At 31.6% G+C, this 22,672-nt stretch overlaps 2 protein-coding genes and 2 long non-coding RNA genes across 6 annotated transcripts; 1 reads left to right on the forward strand and 3 right to left on the reverse strand.

Annotated features, from left to right (window-relative positions):
• Nucleotides 1–865: 865 nt before the first annotated feature.
• LOC126735317 (uncharacterized) lies at nucleotides 866–3,854 on the reverse strand. 2 transcript variants are annotated; one of them, XR_007660369.1, is made up of 3 exons: nucleotides 3,482–3,854; nucleotides 1,466–1,602; nucleotides 866–1,396 (listed from the first exon to the last, which is right to left on the reverse strand). It is a non-coding gene; the product is annotated as an uncharacterized LOC126735317 (long non-coding RNA). The 2 variants fall into 2 exon arrangements; XR_007660370.1 differs by having other exon boundaries at nucleotides 1,449–1,602.
• Nucleotides 3,855–11,495: 7,641 nt separating this feature from the next.
• LOC126735408 (bis(5'-nucleosyl)-tetraphosphatase [asymmetrical]) lies at nucleotides 11,496–16,601 on the forward strand. 2 transcript variants are annotated; one of them, XM_050439379.1, is made up of 3 exons: nucleotides 11,496–11,644; nucleotides 11,710–11,897; nucleotides 16,235–16,601. In XM_050439379.1, exons 2-3 carry the CDS (start codon nucleotides 11,789–11,791, stop codon nucleotides 16,546–16,548), a joined length of 423 nt encoding a protein of 140 aa, XP_050295336.1. In that variant the 5' UTR covers nucleotides 11,496–11,644; nucleotides 11,710–11,788; the 3' UTR covers nucleotides 16,549–16,601. The 2 variants fall into 2 exon arrangements, with proteins under 2 accessions (XP_050295336.1, XP_050295335.1); XM_050439378.1 differs by having other exon boundaries at nucleotides 11,642–11,897.
• Nucleotides 13,252–14,262, reverse strand: LOC126735410 (uncharacterized). Its single transcript, XR_007660394.1, has 2 exons — nucleotides 13,416–14,262; nucleotides 13,252–13,374 (listed from the first exon to the last, which is right to left on the reverse strand). It is a non-coding gene; the product is annotated as an uncharacterized LOC126735410 (long non-coding RNA).
• Nucleotides 16,592–21,796, reverse strand: LOC126735407 (uncharacterized). The gene is made up of 4 exons (XM_050439377.1): nucleotides 21,531–21,796; nucleotides 19,198–19,354; nucleotides 18,494–18,641; nucleotides 16,592–16,720 (listed from the first exon to the last, which is right to left on the reverse strand). The coding sequence occupies exons 1-4, from the start codon at nucleotides 21,709–21,711 to the stop codon at nucleotides 16,610–16,612; spliced, it is 597 nt and encodes a 198-aa protein (XP_050295334.1). The 5' UTR covers nucleotides 21,712–21,796; the 3' UTR covers nucleotides 16,592–16,609.
• Between the last annotated feature and the right edge of the window lie 876 nt (nucleotides 21,797–22,672).

Consider the following 22,672-nt stretch of genomic DNA (forward strand, 5'->3'; position numbering starts at 1 on the left):
AGATCATATTTTTGTATTTTTTTCATAATTATTGGGAAGTGAGGTCAAGTGCGACAACATCGGATAGAGTTATAAAATACAGACTTTTGACAGGCGTCTCTAGATATAAGAGCGATATTAAGGCTCGGACCTACTTCATACTGTTGCCGCGATTTATTCACCTAGCATGCAACACATTTTTCGATACATACCATGAATTTAATAAATATACCTGGAGTGCTAATGTAAATAGCCACCATAACCAAAAATAACCGTTGCTTTTAACCGTTTTTTAGTAGTTGTGTTCTTTTGACGTTGGTCACTCTGAACATTTTCAGGGTTGCTAACAAAAATATATTAATTCTTAGACGAGATAAAAAAAGCTCTTTTAACTCTTTTTAAATATTGATAATCCCTCAATAAATATTGATAAGCCAAACACTAAGTGCATCCCAAGTTCAAAAGGTCATATTTTTGTATTTTTTTCATAATTATTAGGAAGTGAGGTCAAGTGCGACAACATCGGATAGAGTTATAAAATACAGACTTTAGACAGGCGTCTCCAGATATAGGAGCGATGTTAAGACTCGGACCCACTTCATACTGTTGCCGCGATTTGTTCACCTAGCATGCAACACATTTGTCGATATATACCATGAACTTAATAAATATACCTGGTTGTGTAAGTTGTGTCCTTTTGACGTTGATCAAAAGAGGGATATTATAAATTATTAGTAAAATCCCATTTGAAAGGCAATGAAAAGAAACTCAGGGAATTTTTTCGTCTAAACGAAGATCAATTTGTATTTGTTTTAAGCCTTATAAAGGATGATCTTACCAAATCGGCTACACATTTTGTCCAAACTATGATATCGCCAGAGGAAAAGTGGGCAGTAACACTAAGGTAAGTACGAATTTCAATAAAAGTTATATTACAAATTAGTTAAAGTGTACATGTTAAAATCAGAGGTATTGTAGTAATCGTTTGTCATTTGTAAATCGTTTAAAATTTGCAAAGTACTCATTTTGCTTTGGCAATTTTATGTTTAGGCATTTTTTTACAGTCATTGCAATGCTACGCATAAATACGTCAACTTCGTCTTCCTCTTTCTCGATGTCATTGACAATCCTTTTCAAAAGCTTCAGTCTTTGCTGAGACCTCTTATCCATATTGTCCAACACTTGACTCTTTTGTTTTTTCGAAATCCCTGATCTGCTACTACTTGGAGTTGCTTCTCGAGATCTTCCAGAATCTGAAGTTTACTTCCGATATTTTTTAACGGCAGGCTCTGATTCTGATAAATGAGATGAATCTGACAACGTCATGGGCGAATTTGCCTCAAGAAGAAACTGATTATCATGAGAATCATCTTCATGGTCACTTGTGTGTGCATCGTTTTCAGTGTTAGTAATAGAACTGTAAATAACTTAAGTTAAATCTAAATATATCCTTATATTTAACCACTTACGGTCTCTCGTAGGATACGGTATTCAAAAAACCCAAACATTTATATAAATGCCATTTTGGTTGCTTAGTAAGAGTAGAGCTGCCTGTAGGCATTTTCCGCTTGTGCTTCAAATAATTGTTTATTATATTCTTCCAACGACTTTTGCATAATTCACCTTCAATACAAAGAATGCATCAATTTTACTAGACACAATATTGTTACATGGTTTATAATATATGTATATACAGGGTATGTATGTCAGCAACAGCTAAAATAACGCCTATACGATACAAGCTAAAGTAAAGTTGACAAAACTAAAAATACTTTATATCTAAAGTATCTACTGTATATCTAAAAGTATTTTTAGTTTGCAAATTTTTATCATTTTTCTTGAACTTTTTCTTCTACCTGTTACCGTTTAGACGCTTTTTTAGCCATACGCCTTGCTGACACACCCTGCATAAGCATAATCACATAACTTCCCAAAATCATTTTTTTGTTTAATAATATATTATTAGCACAATTTTTTTTTCAGGTACTTGGCAACCGGAGAGACATTTCGATCACTGTCATTTTCATTTCGAATTTTCTACAGTTATATTAGTATTATAGTACAAGAAACCCTAGATGCACTTTGCAAGAGATTAAGGCCATTTTTTTTAAAACCACCAACATGTTTTGATTTAGAAGAAAAATCAATAGAGTTTTGGAAAAAATGGAACTTTCCTAATTGCGCTGCCGCTATTGATGGAAAACATATTCGTATGTTTTGCCCAAATAAAACTGGTTCGTTGTATTTTAATTATAAAGATTATTTTTCTATTGTGCTACTGGCAATGGTCGATGCTAACTACAAATTTCTTTTTGTTGATATTGGATCCTATGGGAAAGAGAAGGTTTTTACAAAATCTGAAATGGGAAATCTTGTATATTCTGGTCGATTATTTCCTGCTGATAAAGCACGTCCAGGAACTAACAAAGTGTTGTACTATGTAGTTATGGGAGATGAAGCCTTTCGCCTACATAAGCATTTGCTGAAACCAGAGTTCAGTTCACCAGAGATTAAGGCCAATTTTTTTAAAACCACCAACATGTTTTGATTTAGAAGAAAAATCAATAGAGTTTTGGAAAAAATGGAACTTTCCTAATTGCGCTGCCGCTATTGATGGAAAACATATTCGTATGTTTTGCCCAAATAAAACTGGTTCGTTGTATTTTAATTATAAAGATTATTTTTCTATTGTGCTACTGGCAATGGTCGATGCTAACTACAAATTTCTTTTTGTTGATATTGGATCCTATGGGAAAGAGAAAGTTTTTACAAAATCTGAAATGGGAAATCTTGTATATTCTGGTCGATTATTTCCTGCTGATAAGGCACGTCCAGGAACTAACAAAGTGTTGTCCTATGTAGTTATAGGAGATGAAGCCTTTTGCCTACATAAGCATTTGCAGAAACCATTTAGTAAACGTTCTGCGAGGTCTGACCATAATAAAACAGTTTTTAATTAAAGGCTATATAGAGCTCGACGAGTAACCGAAAATGCTTTTGGGTTAATGTGTCAAGTTTTTAGAATATTTTATACGCCCATAGCCATTTTATACGCCGTCAAGGCAGCAACTTGTGATAAACTAGTAATGGCAACTTGTGCTTTGCATAATTTATTACGAGATGCTTATCTAGAAAATAATATACAGCCCTATTATGAATATGATCCAATAGAAACTTTACCTAAAAACCTTCATAATTTGACTGGATTTGGTGGTTATGCGAATGCGGAAGGTTTTGATGTTAGAGATCAGTTCAAAAATTATTTTATGGAGCAAGGAGCACTTGAATAGCAAAATGCTAGAGTTTTGCGAACAAGTAGTTAAGCAGTTAACTTAAATTTATTTTATTTTTTTAGTTAATTATAAACGGTGCAATTTTATTTTTGTCAAAGAATAATAAATTATTAAACAAGCTTATTTATTTTAAGTGTTTTAGTGTTTAAGTTCAAGGCTATGCAGCATATAAATAAGTATTTATTATATTATTATTGATGTGTACTTACGATCTTTTCTTATAGCATCACTAATGTTCTTCCAAATATTTTCTCGAATATCTATATTCCTAAAATCCTTATTTCCGTGGTCATATACTTGTGGATATTTACTAACCTCTTCAATCAACATTTCGCCTTCTTCATTGGATAATGTTTTACTCATTTTGTATTAAAAGCAACAACTAATTATTATTTATTACTTATTAAAAATCAAAATACAAAAAACACGAAGTAATCCTTGGCGGACGCGTCTAGACTGGTGTCAAAGCAGACAAGATGCGGCAGTCTACTGCCGAATATCGAGACGCAACGGCCGAGTCGTTTAACTAAAAACTCTTGCATTGGTTTTCATTAAATGTGTGCATAACTGCCAGCCGCGACGGCCAGCAGTCCTACCGAAAACGTACCTTTAGGCCGTCGTCCCACCAAAGATACACGACAGCGACGCCACATCTCCGCAATGTCGCCAGCGTGTATCTTTCGTGTCGAACCCATGTTTTAAAATCATTTTGTCCCCACCAACGCTGCGCCGAAGACACATCCAAATGCGTGTCGCCTATATATTTGTGTTCTGTGCGTGTTGCCTTCGTGTTGCCGGGAGACTGGACGTGTCAGTTGCGAAGCAACATTCAAGCTGTGTGTGTTGGCGTTTTTTTTCATTTATCGAAGTTTTGTTTTTTTGTTTATTATGGTACAACAAAATGCTGAACTGGATTTTAATTCAAAATTAGTAGATGCTATAGAAAAACATGCTTGTTTATATAATTATAAGCTATCAGAATATTCGCGAAAAGATTTGACTGAAAAAGCTTGGGCAGCAGTAGCCAAGGAAGTAAACAGCGCAGGTAATTCAGGCCTTCACGATAAAAGAAACAAAAGTTATTTATACACAGCCCAATTTTTTTTTTAAGAAAAGTTTTTTTGCAGGCTGCCCTGTATAAGCAATTTTTGTATAAAAAAACCCGCAATAAAAAAAAAATTGGGCATTTTTTCGATTTAAAAAAATTATAGATCCCAAATTTTAAATGGATTGTTCTTTTTATCGTGACAGCACTGTATTTTGTAAAAAATTAAAATTACAAAGGTTCTAAATATTAATGGTATATTTCCATGGCCAAGGTAGAGGCACTTATAGAAAGTACTGAGATAAATATTCTCTTAAGTTTTGTGCATTCGACGCAGATAAAGTAATTAATTCTTGGTTATTGGCAAACATATCAGCTGGTCTGTCATTAATATCTTCTTCCCCTTCATCATCTGCATCATACTCTGTATAGGGTTTTCCTTCTTTTTTACGAATATAGTTATGAAGAATGCAAACTGAACGAACGATACGATTTAGAGATTTCACTGTTTTACAACGAATTGCAGTTGATAACACCTGACATTTTGCAGTCATCATGCCAAATGAACATTCAACAGATTTGCGACCTCTACTTAATCGGTAATTAAATATTCGATTTTTGTTATTTAGCCTTCTTTTCGGATACGGTCTCATAAGATATTTTTGAAGCGGAAATGCTTCGTCAGCAACAAAGTAATGCGGAAAATTTTGACCAGTTTCATCACGAGGCAGAGGCTTGGGTTCTGGCAAATCTAATAATTCCTGTGGTAGCCACCGACCCATTCGCGATGCTTTAAACATTCCACCATCACTATTTCTTCCAGCATAACCAGTTTCGATCATAATAAAATTCCCATCAGCATCACTACAAGCCATCAAAACAAGCGAGTGAAACGATTTATAATTAAAATTTTCAGAGCCAGTTTTAGGCGTTTTTTGTATTCTTATATGTTTTCCATCGATCGACCCCAGGCAGTTAGGCAGCTTCCATAATTTATCGTATCTATCGGCTATGATTTTCCATTGATCTTGATTGGGAATTGGCATATATTGGTTATGTAGACATTCCCAAATAGCATCTGTTGTTTCAAAGATAATTTTTGCTATGGTGCTTTGTCCTCTTGCAAAATAAAAGTGGAGTGAATTAAACGTACTTCCCGAGGCAAGATATCTGGAAAAAAAAACAAAGAAAAAACTCAGGTTATGTGATAGGTACAATAAAATTTAAAAAAAAAACAGTTTTTAAAAAATAACATAAATAAATATATGTTACATAATTTTTATTTTGTTGCAGTAAGCACCTGTAAACAAAAATGGAAAAATGTACGATCAGCGTTTGTGAGGAATTTAAAATCACCTCCCAGTGGATCATCGGCTAAATCTAAAAAGCCATACTATTTAAATAAGAGTATGCAATTTATAGTGCCATTTGTAAAGACGAATGCTCCGGACTCTGATTCACAAGGGAATATACCATCACCAGTTGCCAGAGATTCAGAAAATCTCGAAATGAATCTGAATCCGAAAATACGGAGATCCAAAATGAAATTGCAGTGAAAGATACTGAACCTGATATGACGAAACAAATACCACAGCTTAGAACAAAGGACACTAAAAAAACAGCTATAAATAAGGCTAAAAAACGGAAATCAGAGGCACTTGATCCAACACCCACTCAAAGACAAGTCCTTAGTGCTTGGTGCGTAACGTCATCGATGTGGGCCACCGATTTTTAAAAACCAAGGGATTTCATATGCTAATATCTCAATATTTGTCTTATTTTAAAAAATGCTAGGAATAGAATAGAGTTCAGGAAACATTCAAAGGTATGTTTAATTCTGGTTGAATGTCAGGTTAAATATTATGGTGTAATATTAAATGCAGACTCCCAACTCCCCTACATCTGCGCCAAAATTCAACATACGTATTTAGGTATTTTTTTATTTTTTTTATACCATTAAGTAGTAAAAAATGTTATTATATACACATAAATACATATATTGACTTTAAAAGCTTAAAAAGCTTAGGTATACTCCAGTTCATGTAATTTTTTAATTGCAGAAAAAGAAGCACATTTTTTCTTCGAGTTGTCAAAATCAGGAAAATAAAATTTTTGGTCTGGTTTAGAGTTAAGCCAATTATTAAATACACATTTAAGTAAGTGAACTGTGTCAAATAGGTAAAATAATGGTCTCTGATTATCTATGGGATGAGGATAAACAATGCTAAGTTGGTCTGCAGTTGAAAAATGACTAATGGCATTATTATCACACTATTAAAAAACTATGTACCCAATCTCCTCTAAATTTTCAATAATTGTCTTAATAAAATTATAAAGTATGTCTGATGTAATTTTGGAGATGGGAGCTATGTGAACTACTTCCTTAAAGCTGGAACACACACTTGTAATCATAAAAGTAAATGCCGAGGAAGCTAGAGACTTATTATTGACTGATGTTCCAGTGATATTACCGCCTTTATAGTCCATGTAAGGGTCAATATGAATTTCATCAAAAGGTAGTGTCACAAATCTCCCATGATCCTTTAGTAAACTAAACACATTTCGGGCATAAGTTAAAAACATTTTTTTTTCATCTATGTGGGGATCGGTCATGTGTTTGTTACAAATACCCATTATAGTTTGAGGATGTGGTAAAATTAGGGATCCATAATCTCTTAAATTCTTGTATGCATGAGGACTAATAGTATAGATTATAGAAGTCAAAATTATTGTACTACTTGAATATCTGTACCTTTCCTTTGCAGTTGTAAGCAAAGCTAATTGTTCACAAGTAAAATCTAAAGAATGCACTATTTTGTTGTCTTCAATGTTTTTAAAACTTTTTAGTATGTTTGAGACAAAATCGAACACATGTTTCATTTTATTTATGTCATTTGATGGTTTGGCATCATCGAGAATAGTATTGCCAAGGGTATTGGTAGCAGTCTTAGTAGCAGTATTTGTAGGTGGCAGATTTAAGTCACAGTCGGGGTTGTCATTATTGGTAACATTTTCCTCCAAAGGCAGGGTAATAATAGTAAGGTCTATTGCTTCAAGTATTGCATATAAATTATCTAAACTATGGGAAGTATATGGAGTTTTAAATTTTGATGTTAAAACACAAACTGGCTCGCTATATAAAAAAGTTTCAAAAGTTTCAGTCATGGTTTTAATAATTCTATTGTAAAAATTTTACCTGTGTTGGAATCTTGAACTTAATATGTATAATAAAACGTATAATAAAGTACTCTTTATTATACTACCTTCAGGAAAATGAGCTTCACATACTTTGGTGTTGTTTGTGGGCTCAAAGTCATCTCTGTGTATGGCTCTTACCCATTTTCCCCTTAGATTTAGGTATATCCTTAGGAAAACCGAAGACATGCACTTTAGGTCCGTTTTTATAGTTTCCGTTACAACCCGGAACACAACACTTTTGAGGCATATTTACACTCTGGTATAAACTAGAAACCAAACTAGGAGAAAAACATTAAATTAAACACGAACTAAAGTATTAAAGTCTGATATAAACAAATAAAACCGCGACCGAGAACCAGTTTTTCCGAGGATTTTTCTAGTCCGAAATTACGATTTTGCGATTTAAAAGTACGCGAAGAGTTTACATAAATATAACATACACGTTTCGCGGAAATAAACAGTTTCGATTTTAGAACTAGTAGATGCGCCGTTGTCAGATTTATATAGAAAGAACTCCTATTGCCAAATAACAAGGTATTAGATAAATGATAAAATTTGAAAAAATGGAAGTTTAAATTATAAAAAGAGAAATAAGGATGCACTCTTTTTTTAACTAAATTGTAAAGTAAGAGCAGTTAAAGATATAGATTTAATTATTTTAAGATACTAATAGATCGTCCTAACGTTCACGGCAATCTGCAAAGTCTGGCAGCGTTGCAGGCAGCCTTCCGTGGACGAACACCGGCAGCGTCAACAGCTGAATTCACGCGAAAATCAACCCGAAGTGCATGGCCCAAACGTGTGACGTCACGAGCAAAATTTTTTAGAGCGCTTTGTCCTTTTGTAGAGGTGTTATTGCTTGATCCCGATAAAGCATTTGTAGAGTTTTGTGAAAGTCGTAAAAACAGAGATGAAACCAAGGACCCAAATAAAATGTTTTTATTAAGTTTACTACCAGAAGTAAACCAGATGAACCCTCAACAAACCAGACGATTTAAAAGAGACGTATTGGGTCTTATTGACAACATTTTAGATAATACGTCTTCAGGTACAACATCCAATGCTAATCATTCTACACTAGTACAGGGCCATCCACATCATCTCTTCACAACTACAATATAAATTCCTGGATGCACGGAAGTACTGACAATGAATGGTATAGCAGAAGCACAAGCGTCACACCTTTAGCTTCCCCTACCGGTATCCAGGTCGAAAATCGGTGGCCAAACCACACTAGCACAACACATTCGCAAGAGTTCCAGAATCCAACCGGAAATCGAGTTTGAAATAAGTGCCTTTAATTAAATTTCAACACAATTACGTGTTTTACCAAATTAAATACTTTAACTTTGTATTAACCGTAATAAAAAGATTAAAGTTTGTTCTATAATATTATTTATATTTTCTTTAACAGCTCTTATCGTTGATCGTTGATGAATAATTAGAAATGGCATGTTTCCCCATTAAATAAGTACGTTATACTGCCAAAAAATTTTGCAAAAAAAATTTTTTTAATCTATTTACCCCATACCTATTTGTTTTTCTTTAAATTACATTATTATAAGAACGTACATTTATAAAAAAAATAGCAGAAAATTTGTTTGGCACTAAAACGTAATGGATCAACTGCACGTTAAAAATCATGTTATTAACTTAGCTTAGCGTAATTAACAGCCGTTCTTCAACACTCACACTTTTTCGATAATTTGTATTTTTTTTTTAATGTAAGGTCTAACTTTTTCGACCAATTCTAAAAAGAGCTCCTTTGACATTCGGTAAAAAGATTTTAATTTTAATGGATGTCTGTGCAGCTCCTTAGCAGCAACAAACATTTTTTTTTTTTAATTTTTCTCAATAAAAGGATGCACCCACCATTTTTTTTTGCCTTTTTATTTTTTTTCTATTCCGCAAATACCAAAACATTGCAACCACGTCCTCGTCTTCACTCGATGACATTTTGAACTAAAATGAACAACTAAACTAAACGTAGGAAACACGAAACGCGTATCTTTGGTGGGGCAACTGCATGTCGTCTGAATGTGTCCAGGCGAAATCGTATCGCCTTCGCGTCGCTGTCGCGTATCTTTGGTGGGACGACGGCCTTAACTCGGTTACCTTACGATATCTTAAGCGTTACCTTATCAAAACGTTTTGAGTCTAAATCCGATCTCATACATTTTTAGGATCAGGTCTAGCTCCTAACAAAATACAAATTAATTTCGCCCTGAAAACGTTTATTAAGGGCAGACATTTGCCCAAGAAGAAATACAATAAACAAAAAAGTTACTGGCGTAAACATTCCCTCACTCATATTTTTTTTCCACAGAAATAAACAAAAACTAATAAAAAATCTATCTAAAAAAAAATTCTTCACTGTATTTTTTGCAAATCTGTTCGCTCTTTTGATAATTTATTCTTTTCTGCATTTTTATTGGGTTTGGATGTCTTAACTGTCTCATATATATTAATATTAAATAAATTAATATATAATTAAAATTGATACTAAGAAATATAATGCTTCTTAACTCAAAAATATCAAAAAATTGATATCAATATTTATTTTTTATTATTGTTTGTATAGCTTCCCTTTGACTTTGATATATCGGGTTTATTAGTCCCGAGACCGCTAACAAACACTTAAAGCGCCTTATACGGTGACGTCATGACTTGATCGCTCGAATGAGATGTCTTAAAGACGCTTATAGCCGCTTACTCGCTAAAATATGGCTTAAAGGTATTGAAGTTGACAATGATGACGTTTGACATGTGATCTGTCACGAACTTAAAGCCATATTTATAAGCGTCTCTCGCGACATGTCATTAGAGCGATCAAATCATGACTACTGCAAAAGACGCTTCAAGCTTTTGTTGCTAATCTAATATAAAATATATAAAAATGTAATATAGATTTGACGCAACTTTCTTAAATCCTTTACTAAATGTAATTTTGTTTTTATATACATAATCTTTCAAAAACTTTAGTTGTTTTATTTCTCTACAATTGGCAACATTGAAATTTGTCAAAGTGACCAACATCGAAAGGAACGCAAAACGGCGGCCACCTAGTAGTGGTGATTTACTTCTCATTGAATTGGCAGTCCAGGTATCTTTAATAATCTTTATTAAATTCGTGGAGTCAGACTATTCAATAGAATAGACTGCCCACTCCCGTCAGGGAGATGCCTCCTGTTACCTTTCATAAGGGATTTTATAGTGTTAGTGAATTCCTTAATTGTAGTATTGTCGTTAGTGTGTGTCATTTTCTATAATATTTGCATGTTCAATTAAAAAAAACTTTATTGGAGCTTAAGCTTTTGACAATGTTGATTTTGTACTTTTTAAATATTTTATTTATGGCATTTTAAAATTATATTTGTGATACTAACAAACTATTGACGTATGCACCCAAGTACTAAATTGTACAATAACATGAATAACGCTGCTCTTCGCTGCTTGCCTATAAACACCTTTAGATCAGCTGGCATCTGTTGATTTATTACCGTCACCGTTGCCACACTTCGAAAAAAGTTGCTTCTCTTTTACTTGCAATTTGGACCAACAATTTATAGAATTTTAATTTAATTCCTCCATTAGATCTTAAATTTACAAATAATTTAATATAAAGCACTCTTACGAACATATTACATCATAGTTCTCCCCCATGTCAACGCTACCGGATCTAGAACAACAAAAATCCTTTAAATACCTTGAAGAAGTTGAAACTGTGGCCCAAGACATTTTAACCTTAAAAGAGGAAAAACTAGAACTTGCAAATGCTCAAAACAAATACAGAGAAGCCCTAAGGGCATTAGAGCAGGTTTATGAGCGAACCAGCTGGATTCAAGTTGGTTCAATTTATGTTGAAAGACCTACTCAGGAATGTAAACATATCCTGAAGCAAGGTACATCTTTAAGCATTTTTTATTTTCTGTAAATAAGTTTTATCTAACTTTTTTAGAGCTAACTAATGCTGAACAAGGTGTTAAGGATCTTCATGAAGAAATAAAAACAAAAGTTCACCAGTTACGAGATCTTGAACATGAACCCCGTCTAGAGGGATTTGCCCTGAAACCAATTTCTTTGACAGAAGCTAAGGCTCTACACAAAGCATTTGGAGAATCTTAACATTGTATGATAAATAGAAAAATAATTAATACTAGTGGCAACCCTGTTCAAATCTTGTTTATTTTCTAGTTGCAAGTATTGCAACATTTCTACTTAGTTATTACAAGGGGAAACGAGGATCATTTATTATAATTAAACTAAAAACAAAATGGGGAAGGTTGCAGCTGGACTTGTAGTGTTTAGGAGAGTTGCTGAAAAGATTGAATATTTGCTCTTGCAAACTTCCTATGGAATTCATCATTGGACCCCACCAAAAGGTAATCAGAAGTTATCATTGTAAATTTAAAACCTATTATTATAAATTTAAAGCAATTACATGGTAATAGATAAAACATTTTGTGCAATTTATAACAGCCTTTTACTTACATTAAAGTATTTGGAGAGCTAGGTAGTAATTTTGATTTTAATGATAAATTGTGTACTTCAGATTATTTAATGAAATTTGAATAAAATCTTAATATCCATATATCAAAATAATTAACATTAAGTTCCTATATAATATATAGCCGAAGTCTATATATTTAAATTATTAAAAAACAAATGTCAAGTACATTTAGGCCATTGCCAAATAGTAAGTTTTTGTTTTTCTTGAAAACAAGGTGTTTTAATTATCTCAGAAATCATAAGTCACAAAGAACCTGAAATTTTGCAATTGTCGATAGCTCGATATGCGATGCTCTCTAGAAATATATCTTTGGTCTCTCCATTAAACTTATTAAGGTAATTAAAGACATAATTATATTGCTGCTTACAAAACTTTTAAATATTTCCTTTAAAGAAAACACTTTTCCATGTTATCTAAAACAGGCAATCATAATTCTTATCTTTAAAAAGGGAAATAAAAAGGATGTTTCTACCTACCGCCCAATCTCCTTGCTCCCAGCCTTTGCAAAGGTATAAGAAAAATGTATAACTTCTAGAATGGTGTTGTATCTGAAGGCAAATACACTTTTAGGGGAGGAGCAGTTTGGATTCAGGAAGGGCCAAAACACTGTTGTGAATTTTAATTTTTCACTTTTTTTGTAGGGCATAATTGAGGGGGTCAGAAGCCAAGGGGTCCAAGTCGAGTTTTTTTCAATATTGAGTTAAGTGCAGAAATCAAAACTTAATATATACATTTACTTGGTGGCAAAGAAATCCAAGCATAAAACAAGTCTTAATGGCTCCATCTATAAATAAGAAAATGTACTACTTACCATATCTTAACAGTTGTTTAGAGCTAAACGGGTCCAAGTATACTTGGATCCATTTGCAGCCAAGGAAACTGTTATATTCTGTTGATTACTAATGATTTTGTCAGTGTCAGTTGTCATACTAAAATAGTGAAAAATAGTGATCGAAGTGCATTTTTAATTTCAAAATGCTTACATCAGATGATGAAAGAAGTAAGTAGTTATTGTAGCAAGAAAAATTTCTATTTAAAATAAAAATTAAGGTACATATTTTATGATATCAATTTTTTAAGGTTATGATAATACAAATTGAGTTTTCTTTTCATTATAGCATTACAAATTCATATGGAACTAAGAACATAATCATAATAATTGCATTTTTTTCGTTATTATTTAAATACCTACAACAGATTTTATTAAAATGACTCTTTTTCAGAGCCATTCTCAGACAACTCTGATATAGATGGAGATTATGTTCCAAGTAGCAGTGGTGGCGATGATGCTGAAGTGCAAAACTTGAATGAAGCTGGGAATGGGAAGTCCAGAAAAAGGGTTCGTAAAACTGCGACATGGAAAAGAAATTGTTTAAAAGTTCGAAGAAACAGTGGCCAGGAATACGTTGGTCGCAAGGGTGAACTACATCATGCAAAATCTGTTAAGGCTTATGACCATACATGCAGATACAAGTGTACAGAAAATTTTATGGAGGAAGTTAGAAACACAATTTTTACTGATTATTGGAATCTTGGAAACAAAACTAATGGATGGGATCTACAGAGCACCTTTATTGCATCATACATACAAAATAATGCTCCAAAAATGCACTGTCTAAAAATCACCAGACAAAAGACTATTAGCACTGTGATAAAACTTCAAAATAAACGTGTATGCAAAGAGTTTTTTCTGAGAACTCTAGATATTAGCCGCAAACGGTTTTATAACGTCACAAAGAAAAAGAAGGAGCCTGGAGTCGTCCAAACGGATCAAAGGGGAAGACATGTCCCTAGCAATAAAATAGACGATGAGTCTTTAAACTTAGCAAAACAGCATATAAACTCATTCCCAAAATTTGTGAGTCATTATACTAGAAAAGACAATCCGAATCGCAAATATTTGTGTCCCGAGTTAAATGTAACAAAAATGTACAAGCTATACAAAGAATTTTGTCACGAAAAAGAAGCCCGACCATTAAATCTGAGCAAATACCGCAACATTTTTAATACCCATTTCAACTTAGCTTTTCACCGACCATATTCAGACACATGTACAAAGTGTGACACGTTCATTACTCAGAAAAATTCTTGTGATCCAGAATCTGAAGAGGGCTCCCGCGTTGCCAGAGAGCATGATCGTCATTTACGTCAAGCTGAAGCAGCCAAAAATTTAAAAAACGCCGCCAAGGAATCAGCAAGACAGTGTCCAGAAAAACGTGCTATTTGTTTTGATCTACAAAAAACCTTACCCTCTCCGCATTTGACATGCAGCAAAGTATATTATTTGCGCCAGCTATGGCACATCTAGGAATCCACGATTTATCATCCGGAATTGGTAATATGTACATGTGGCATGAAGGTGAAGGGTCGAAAGGTTCTCAAGAAGTCATGTCATGTTTGATGAAGTATATTGAAAGTTTGCCAAAAACAGTGACCCACATCGATGCATTGAGTGATAACTGTGGTGGTCAAAACAAGAACAAGAACATAATAAAATTTTGGTTGTATATTGTGCAATTTACACATATCGAAAGTGTTGACCACCGTTTTTTGGTTTCGGGACATTCCTTTATGGAATGCGATCAAGATTTTGCCATTATTGAAAAACCAAAGAGACGGCTAACTCACGTTTTTATTCCCGATGATTGGGTTAATTTTATAGCAGGATTCAGTAGAAAATTTATTGTAGTAAAAATGCAGCCTGAGGATTTTTAATCTATATCTCCCATGGACAACATCATGAAATCAAATCTTACAGGAATAAGTAAAATGCAATGGCTACATTTCAAAAAAAAGTATCCAATGAAACTTTTTTATAAAGAAGTTTATAATAGTGATTTTCCATTTGAAGAAATGGATCTTTCTAAAAAAACTGCCTTGCGTGGTAGACCTTCAAATTCTTCTACCTGCTCTATATGACAGTCCTCCAAAAATAAAATTAGCAAAATTCAATAACTTGATGCAGCTTCTACCATATGTACCACCAATACACCATGATTTCTATAAGTCGTTGAATCCAGGACAGACGTTGAATGCAGGCCATCAAACAAACGGGCGAAACGATGAAGATTATACTCTCGGTGACATGATTGAATCGGATGATGATTAATATTAATACAAAACTTTCTGTCTATTTTTTATTAAAGTCTATTCTATTATTTGAGAATTTTTATTACCTATCGAGTTACCTATCTACAAAAATAAATGATTATGTGGCATTTTTTCAAAATTGTTCCAACACCCGTGTACCATAGTACGGCCCTGTGAATAAAATAAAGCTCAAACATTTTTCAAATCCATCCTAAATTATAAGTATAAGCAAAACAAAAAATTTGCAGTACATAACTCATGCATTTTAGGGTTCTAAATTTTTTAATAAGTAAAAATATTTAAAATTGAAATTTCTTAATATTTACGTTTTGGTACTTGGACCCCTTGGCTTCTGACCCCCTCAATTATACGTTTATCTTTGGCCGGAACTTTTTGCACACACCTGTAAGTGATTTTTGGTATATCAACTTCTTTTGACGGGTTCTACAGGGTGTTAAAAAAAGTGACTCAACTTTGAAACCCTGCATACTTATTATTTTGCAACAAATATGATAAAAACTAAATGACATTCAAAAGACAACATATAAAATTTCATGAAGAAAATTAAAAGAGTAAAATCACTTTTTATAAAGATGCTTTATGACTTTTTTCTAGATTACTTCTCACCAGTAATTCGGTAATATTTAAAGGCATATCCTTTTGAAAAAATGTTCTTGCGTGTTGAGAATAATGTTTCACCACTTCTAGTAATGACATTGTCTCAGAGCGCTTGTCACCATTTGTACAGAACAAAACTGGGTTCTTTTTTACAAACACGACTAGTGCCAAAATACAAAGATGAAGTTGTTAGAATATTTAAGTGGAATGTTCCTTGACCGATATGTGCTATAAGGAAGAATATAATTTAGAGAAAGTAGTTTTAGGAAAGGAAAAAACTCTTATTATTATTCTTATTTGACGTTTGATTTATTATAACTTTTTGAAAATTATAAATTTTACTAAATGGAGATTTATATGGCTTTGAGAGATTGATTGTATAAATTGGAATCACTTTTTTATTTATTTCATTCTTTACTTTTATAATACTGGTATTTAGTGTATATTTTGAGAAAATATATTTTTTTTATTTTACATATATGTATATAAACATTTTTTAAGGTCACGTGGATCCAGGAGAATCCGACATAGAAACAGCCTATCGAGAAACTGTTGAAGAGGCCGGACTACAGGAATCTGACCTTAAAGTTTTCGAGGATACCAAAACGACCTTAAATTATGAGGTTAAAGGAAAACCAAAAATTGTGCACTACTGGTTAGCAGAACTAATTAATCCTTCTGCCCAAGTTAAGCTGTCCCATGAACATCAAGATTTAAGGTGGCTAGGCTTAAAAGAAGCATGCGAATTAGCTGGATATGCTGACATGCAGCAAGTTTTGGTAAATTATGATAATTACTTAAAGAAAAATAATTAAACAAATTGTTAACTATAAGAGTTATATAATAAACATGTTTAAGTAATATGAAATTTTAAGTTTATTTAAAACTGTGCAAGTGTACAACGGCTTTCTCAGTGCTTGTTCCTTGACCGCTACAAATTTGATTGTCCTTCTGTGGACCAGCTTCACAGTTGATTGGACTGGTTATCTAGAAAGATATTGAAATTATAACGTAAAGCAGTGTAAATAGTTTTTAATTATTGTCAGTTAGTATAAAGGACATAAATATTTAGGCATAAATTAAATATCTTTTGAGCGACATCCAGCAAAAAAAATTAAGCAAATTTATTTTTTAGTGTGACTTCCTAAAAACACAATGTTTTTAGGGGTTCCCTACACAGATGTTAACATCTTAAGATTAACAATACTGTCAGTGAATGGATCAGTGATCACTGACTCATCCATCACTGATGGAACGAATTGGGTACCTAAAGCTACAATATTGTGCCTTATTTTGTTTAATTTCTATATGAATAACCTAATTATTCTTTATATGTACAAAATCAATTTATTTATTGTTGCTGCTGAATTTGGTGATTGAATTTTTTTCTATACAGGTTGTTCCATTGATCATGTTACAAACTTCTAGACTACATAGAAAACGTCAAAAAAAAGACTAGTTCATATGAACATGGGTCCAGAAATGCTTCAGGGAGCTAGATCTCTTTGAAGATAACCTTTAAAACTATAGTTTTCGTTTTATAGATTCGGAACTGTTTTAGCTACTGCAATCAATTTTGAGAAATAAATTATGTTTAGTACGTTTATCCTTTTTAACCTAATAAACAAAAATTATTGTAAGCAGGGGCGTGCGAACCAAGGGGAGCATTGGGTAAATTTAACCCCATTTCTCTAAGCATTCAATTTCTGCCCTTTTGTACGTCAGATTATGATATTCTTATCGATTTTGCATAAAAAAGATGCTCTCAGTAAAAATCGCTAAATATCACCGTTAAACTGTCACAACTGTCTTAAAAAAAGTTAAGGTAGCACTTGATTAATTTGGTAGTAAATTAACTTAAGGCATTTTAAAATGATTTTATTAATGCCGGAACCTTCTTAACATGCACTATAGCTTTTCGGAAAATGAACTTTAGCATTATTAATAAAGTAATTAATTTTGGTGTTGTATCTTAATTTATTTTAGTCAATTTTTACAAAAACGGTGATATTTAGCGATTTTTGCTAAGAGCACCTTTTTTTTATGCACAAGGCATAGCAGCATCATAATCTGATAATTCGTTTTAAAAATGGCCATTGCTGATATGCTTATTATTACATTTTATGCCAATCTATTCCCATATTTACGATTTAGTAATCAACTTTGTACTGTTTTTATCAGAAAAATCTGGAAAAGACAGAGTTTTCATTACCATACAACGTCTACTGCCTAGAGGAACTCCAGGCACTTTGGTCGTGACCAATGAAACACGCAACGGTAGTTCGATGATTGATTAAAAATGGGCAAAAATTGAAGTCTTAGATAAATGGGGTTAAATTTCCCCCTGATTTCCACGCCTCTGGTTAAAATTATTTTTGTTTAGTAAGTTCAAAAGAATAAACGTACTACCAATAATTTATGTCTCAACATTGTTTGCGGTAGCTGAAGTAGTTACAAAGCTATAAAACGAAAACTATAGTTTTTAAAGGTTATCTTCAAAGAGCTCCAGCTCCCTGAGGAAGCATTTCCGGACCTTTGTTATGAACTATTCTTTTTTTTTTACGTTTTTTATCTACCCTAGAAGTTTGTAACATGATCAACGGAACACCCTGTATATACATAATTATAAAGCGTTGATTGCCTGAAGTTTTTGGCAAATACGGATGTCAGAACTAGTTGCAAGTTCAATGTAAAAAAGAGTAGATTAGTCCTTCTGTACTAATTTTTGTACATATGCTAACACGTATTTAATAAACTTACTGAATTATTTTCTGCATACTCGCTTTGCAAAGCTTCCAAAAATTCAACTAGATCTTCTTCATCTGAAACAGAAGTATCCTGAGCAATTAATGTCTCCTGATTTTGCTTAAGAATCTGTTCCATGATATTTTTGACATCCCCTTTGCCTCTGAAAGTTATACAAAAGTAATGAATATAATTCTTACATTTAATAGTTTTCTTTTTTCAAGTAAGTCGTCGGTAAAATGGTACGTGGCTAGAGGCTATGTAGCACTTGTAAGTTGTGTTTACCACATATTTTTCATTGGACCAAAAAATCTATCAACATTATCTACTATAGCCCATTGTTTGCTTTTAAAATTGTACTGAAAACACCTTTTTGTAATGCATAATAATAATAATACAAATTATTTATCAATAATATAATGGAAAAATTAATTACTTTATAAATTCAGTAAATTATATTAAAACATAATGTGAAATAGGGTCAGGCACAATAACTTAGATAGAATTAAATATAATAAGCAACATAAAACAAATAACGCAAGGGAAAACAATAAACACAAAACATTTAAGCCATAAGGACTGGGGATAAAATTGTAAAAATTAAACACTATATACTATATAAACAGATTTTATTGATATAAGATACCAATAAGATATAGTAGGACATTCTGAGTTATATGCAACGTAGCAATCAGTATAAGTAACAAGATAAATCTTACTTTTTAATTCCTGTTCTTTTAAGAGAAGGCGCTATAGCGGCATCAATTTGGAAGGTTCTCAGTTTGTCCATGTAAAAATTCAACTTGTTTAATTGACAATCCAATCGTCTGAGATTTTTTTCTAACCTTCGCTTTTTTTCTAACATCCTTAAGGCCACTAAAATTTAAATTTTTATATAGAGGATGTCCCATAAATATTGGTAAATAATTTAACAGCAGATTCTTTTTAAAACAAAAATGAGTTAAATTTTCCTAGTCCGAAAGTCAAATACAACTAAGATACGGGGTGATTAACTTTGAACTATTGCCATAAATTAAACTCAGTAACTTTTTAGATTTGATATAACTCAATTTTTTATGTATTATTGTATGTATTGTGTTGTCAGTTTTACTTAAAAAAGGTACAATTCAAAAATCTCGCTACGATTAACCCTTTTCGAGATATTTACATTTAAAGTTTTCAATGCACTCCAAAAAAAAACATTCATAAACTATTTAAATTGCTTTATTACACTTCGAATGAATGACCAAATACAAAAAATAAAAATTCTGAATATTTCCCAGTAAATGAACGGCATGACCTCCATTTGTACATTTTAAAATTCTTTTACTGAAAAATCGCCGAATCTTAAAACATAATTCTCAGCTGCAGCTAAGCAATAAAAGGTAATAGGTAACGTTACTAGATGTATGAGTTTCAATTTTTATAACCACTCGTCAAAATAGCTGACAAGAACATAAGTCCTGACTACTACTTCTTAACTAGGAAAATAAAATTTTAACTTGAGCTCATTGAAAACTTTAAATGTAAATATCTGTAAAAGGGTGAATCGTACCGAGATTTTAAGGTGTAAAGGTTGCTAGCTTTATGACATCATTTTAAAAAAGGTTAATTTTAAGGTTTGACATAAAAAACCCATTATCCAAATATTGTTAAAAATGAAGAATAAATAAACTCATGGGCCATGGCCAAAGTTCAAAAACAAAAAAAAAATTACATTAAGTTTATCACCCTGTATCTTGGTTGTCTTCGGACTATAAAGATTTAACTTAACCTTATTCTTTTTTAAAAATTAATCTGCTGTTAAGTAATTTACCATTATATATGGGACACCCTGTATATGTACCAGGATCAAAAATATGCCTGCAACAGAGGCGATTGAAGATAAAATAAGTAATCCATACTGAAGATTTTTTACAATTCCATTAATATTAAAAAAAGATTGTGTTAGCTCATTTAGCAAATATTTTAAATTAATGCTATCGGAGATCAAGAATTATAATCGCTTATTACTTATTTATGACTCATTCCTAATAATGAAAAAACAAACCATGAATATTACAGAAAGCTACACAATAGAGTGTTTAGAACATCTTAGGAATGTCGTAAAACTTCTAGTAAAGCATTTCAGGAAAAAGTGTCTTTGAAATGGACATTCCTAGTATGTCCAAACTAAATATTCCCAAAATATGACCTTTTAGAGTGCTTTCAGAATATTATTACAATTAAAATGTATATGAAAAACATTTATATGACATTAAAAAAAATTATAGACGGTTTAAAAGGAACCACAAATAAAAAATTTTATTTTACAGTCATATATATTTGCTTAAAAAACTTTTTCCAGTATCTGTATTTTCAAATTTTTCTTAATTTTTTTTTCGCGTAGTAACGTAATTCCAAATAAAAAAATCATTATTAAGATTAAAATTTATCAGAATTCACATACTTTTAATCGCCTTATTTTTTGTTATTAATTTCAATGTCTAATCAATTTTCTTCTGCTTTCCCATTTATTCCATTTATTAAAAAAAAATAAAGAAATTTCGTTTTCCTTTTTTTTAAGAAAACTTTTAGTTATTTTAAAGTTAAGATCTTCATAAATCGCTTATAATATCCTAGCAGAAAGAAAGTTTATAATTCAGATCAAAATATATTTACAAAATTAATACATTCCTTCAATTAATAAAAACAAAATTTTCTATAATTATTAACTTTTTTGTATTTAAAATTTTATTTTATATACCTTTTATTTGAATTTTAAATTTTTCTAGAGTAAACACAAATTTAAATACAAAATTCAATTTTTGTTTATTTAAAATAATGATTGGAATTCTTCTTTAATTCAATTAGTTGTTAAAAAGCTGGATGTTCTTTTTCAAAGCACTTCTCATAACTTTAAGAATATCCTCTATGTGACGAAAAGGAATTACGTAGCATTGGCTTAAAATAATAAGAATCTCAGGAAAATGCTTAAAAAATAAAAATAAGAATGACCCTTTTAGTAAAGTATCACTCACATAAGTGATCATAGAGATTATTTAATACTTACATTTTTTATCAGAAACGTTGTTCCTTATGGCTTCTTCGCAAGTCGCAACTTGTTGCTCCCATTCGACTTGACGTTTTAATAAAACATCCTCTCTAGCCTCCAGATCTTTAATACTTTCCTCAATATGTTTGAAGTTTTTCTTTTTGCCTTGAAATATCTTTTTGATCCACGACATGACCATCAATGATTATTTTTTGAAAAAAAAAAAGAAAAGAACACCAGAAACCACACTATGATTTCAAAGTCAATTTCAAAATGTAATGAAAATTAAATACGCTATTTATTTCTGTTTAAATATGCTTACTAATGCCTTTATTATATGGCCTTAGCGTAAGTTGCAAAGAAAAACAAACATTTCAAAGATTTATTGGTGGATGTTTATTAAAGAGCAGGTTATGAATTATTAATAATTTCAATAAAATCAACAATATTTTGATTATGTTACACTTTTGGGCTTTTCGAGATGTATATCTATACTGAATACTCATGACTTGGATACTTTTACTTATAAGAGTTGTTTTTGTGTGTATATACAGGGCGATTAGTATAATGCTATTAAATAAATTGTGCTTTTTATGAATATGTAATATTGAATGTCTTAAAAATTATACATTTATAAGTGGTTCTGAATATTCAGTTTGTTTCTTATGCTGAAGTTATATTACACATAAAATATATATTTAAATTATTTATTTCTCATTAGAAAAATCAACGTATAACCAAAAAACTTATAATTAGAGTAATATTACAATTTATACGTTGTCGCTATAAAATAATACGCCATTTTCGATTTAAAACATATTAGTAGGTTGCCTGCAATATGGTCTCATTACATGTTCTCATCATAATGGGGAGAGAAAAACCGTAATTAGCTTGATAAAAGGGTATGCAAAAAATCTTTAATTGATTAAATGAAATCTATGACAAAAGAGCAGGAGAAAAACATACGCCATATAAAATTTTGAAAAACAATAACAATTTAAAGAATATTTAGGCCAGAGTGGTGAAAAATATGTTATCATTAATGGGTTATTCTTAAAAAATGACCGGATAATACTAGTACAAATGAAATTAAATAAATTCGTTTTAAAATGTGATTTTGATTAATAAATCCAATAAAAGTAAATTAGTTTATAGAATGA

This window comes from Anthonomus grandis, chromosome 4 (genome assembly GCF_022605725.1).
Source record: "Anthonomus grandis grandis chromosome 4, icAntGran1.3, whole genome shotgun sequence".
In the NCBI taxonomy this organism is placed as follows: Eukaryota; Metazoa; Arthropoda; class Insecta; order Coleoptera; family Curculionidae; genus Anthonomus; species Anthonomus grandis.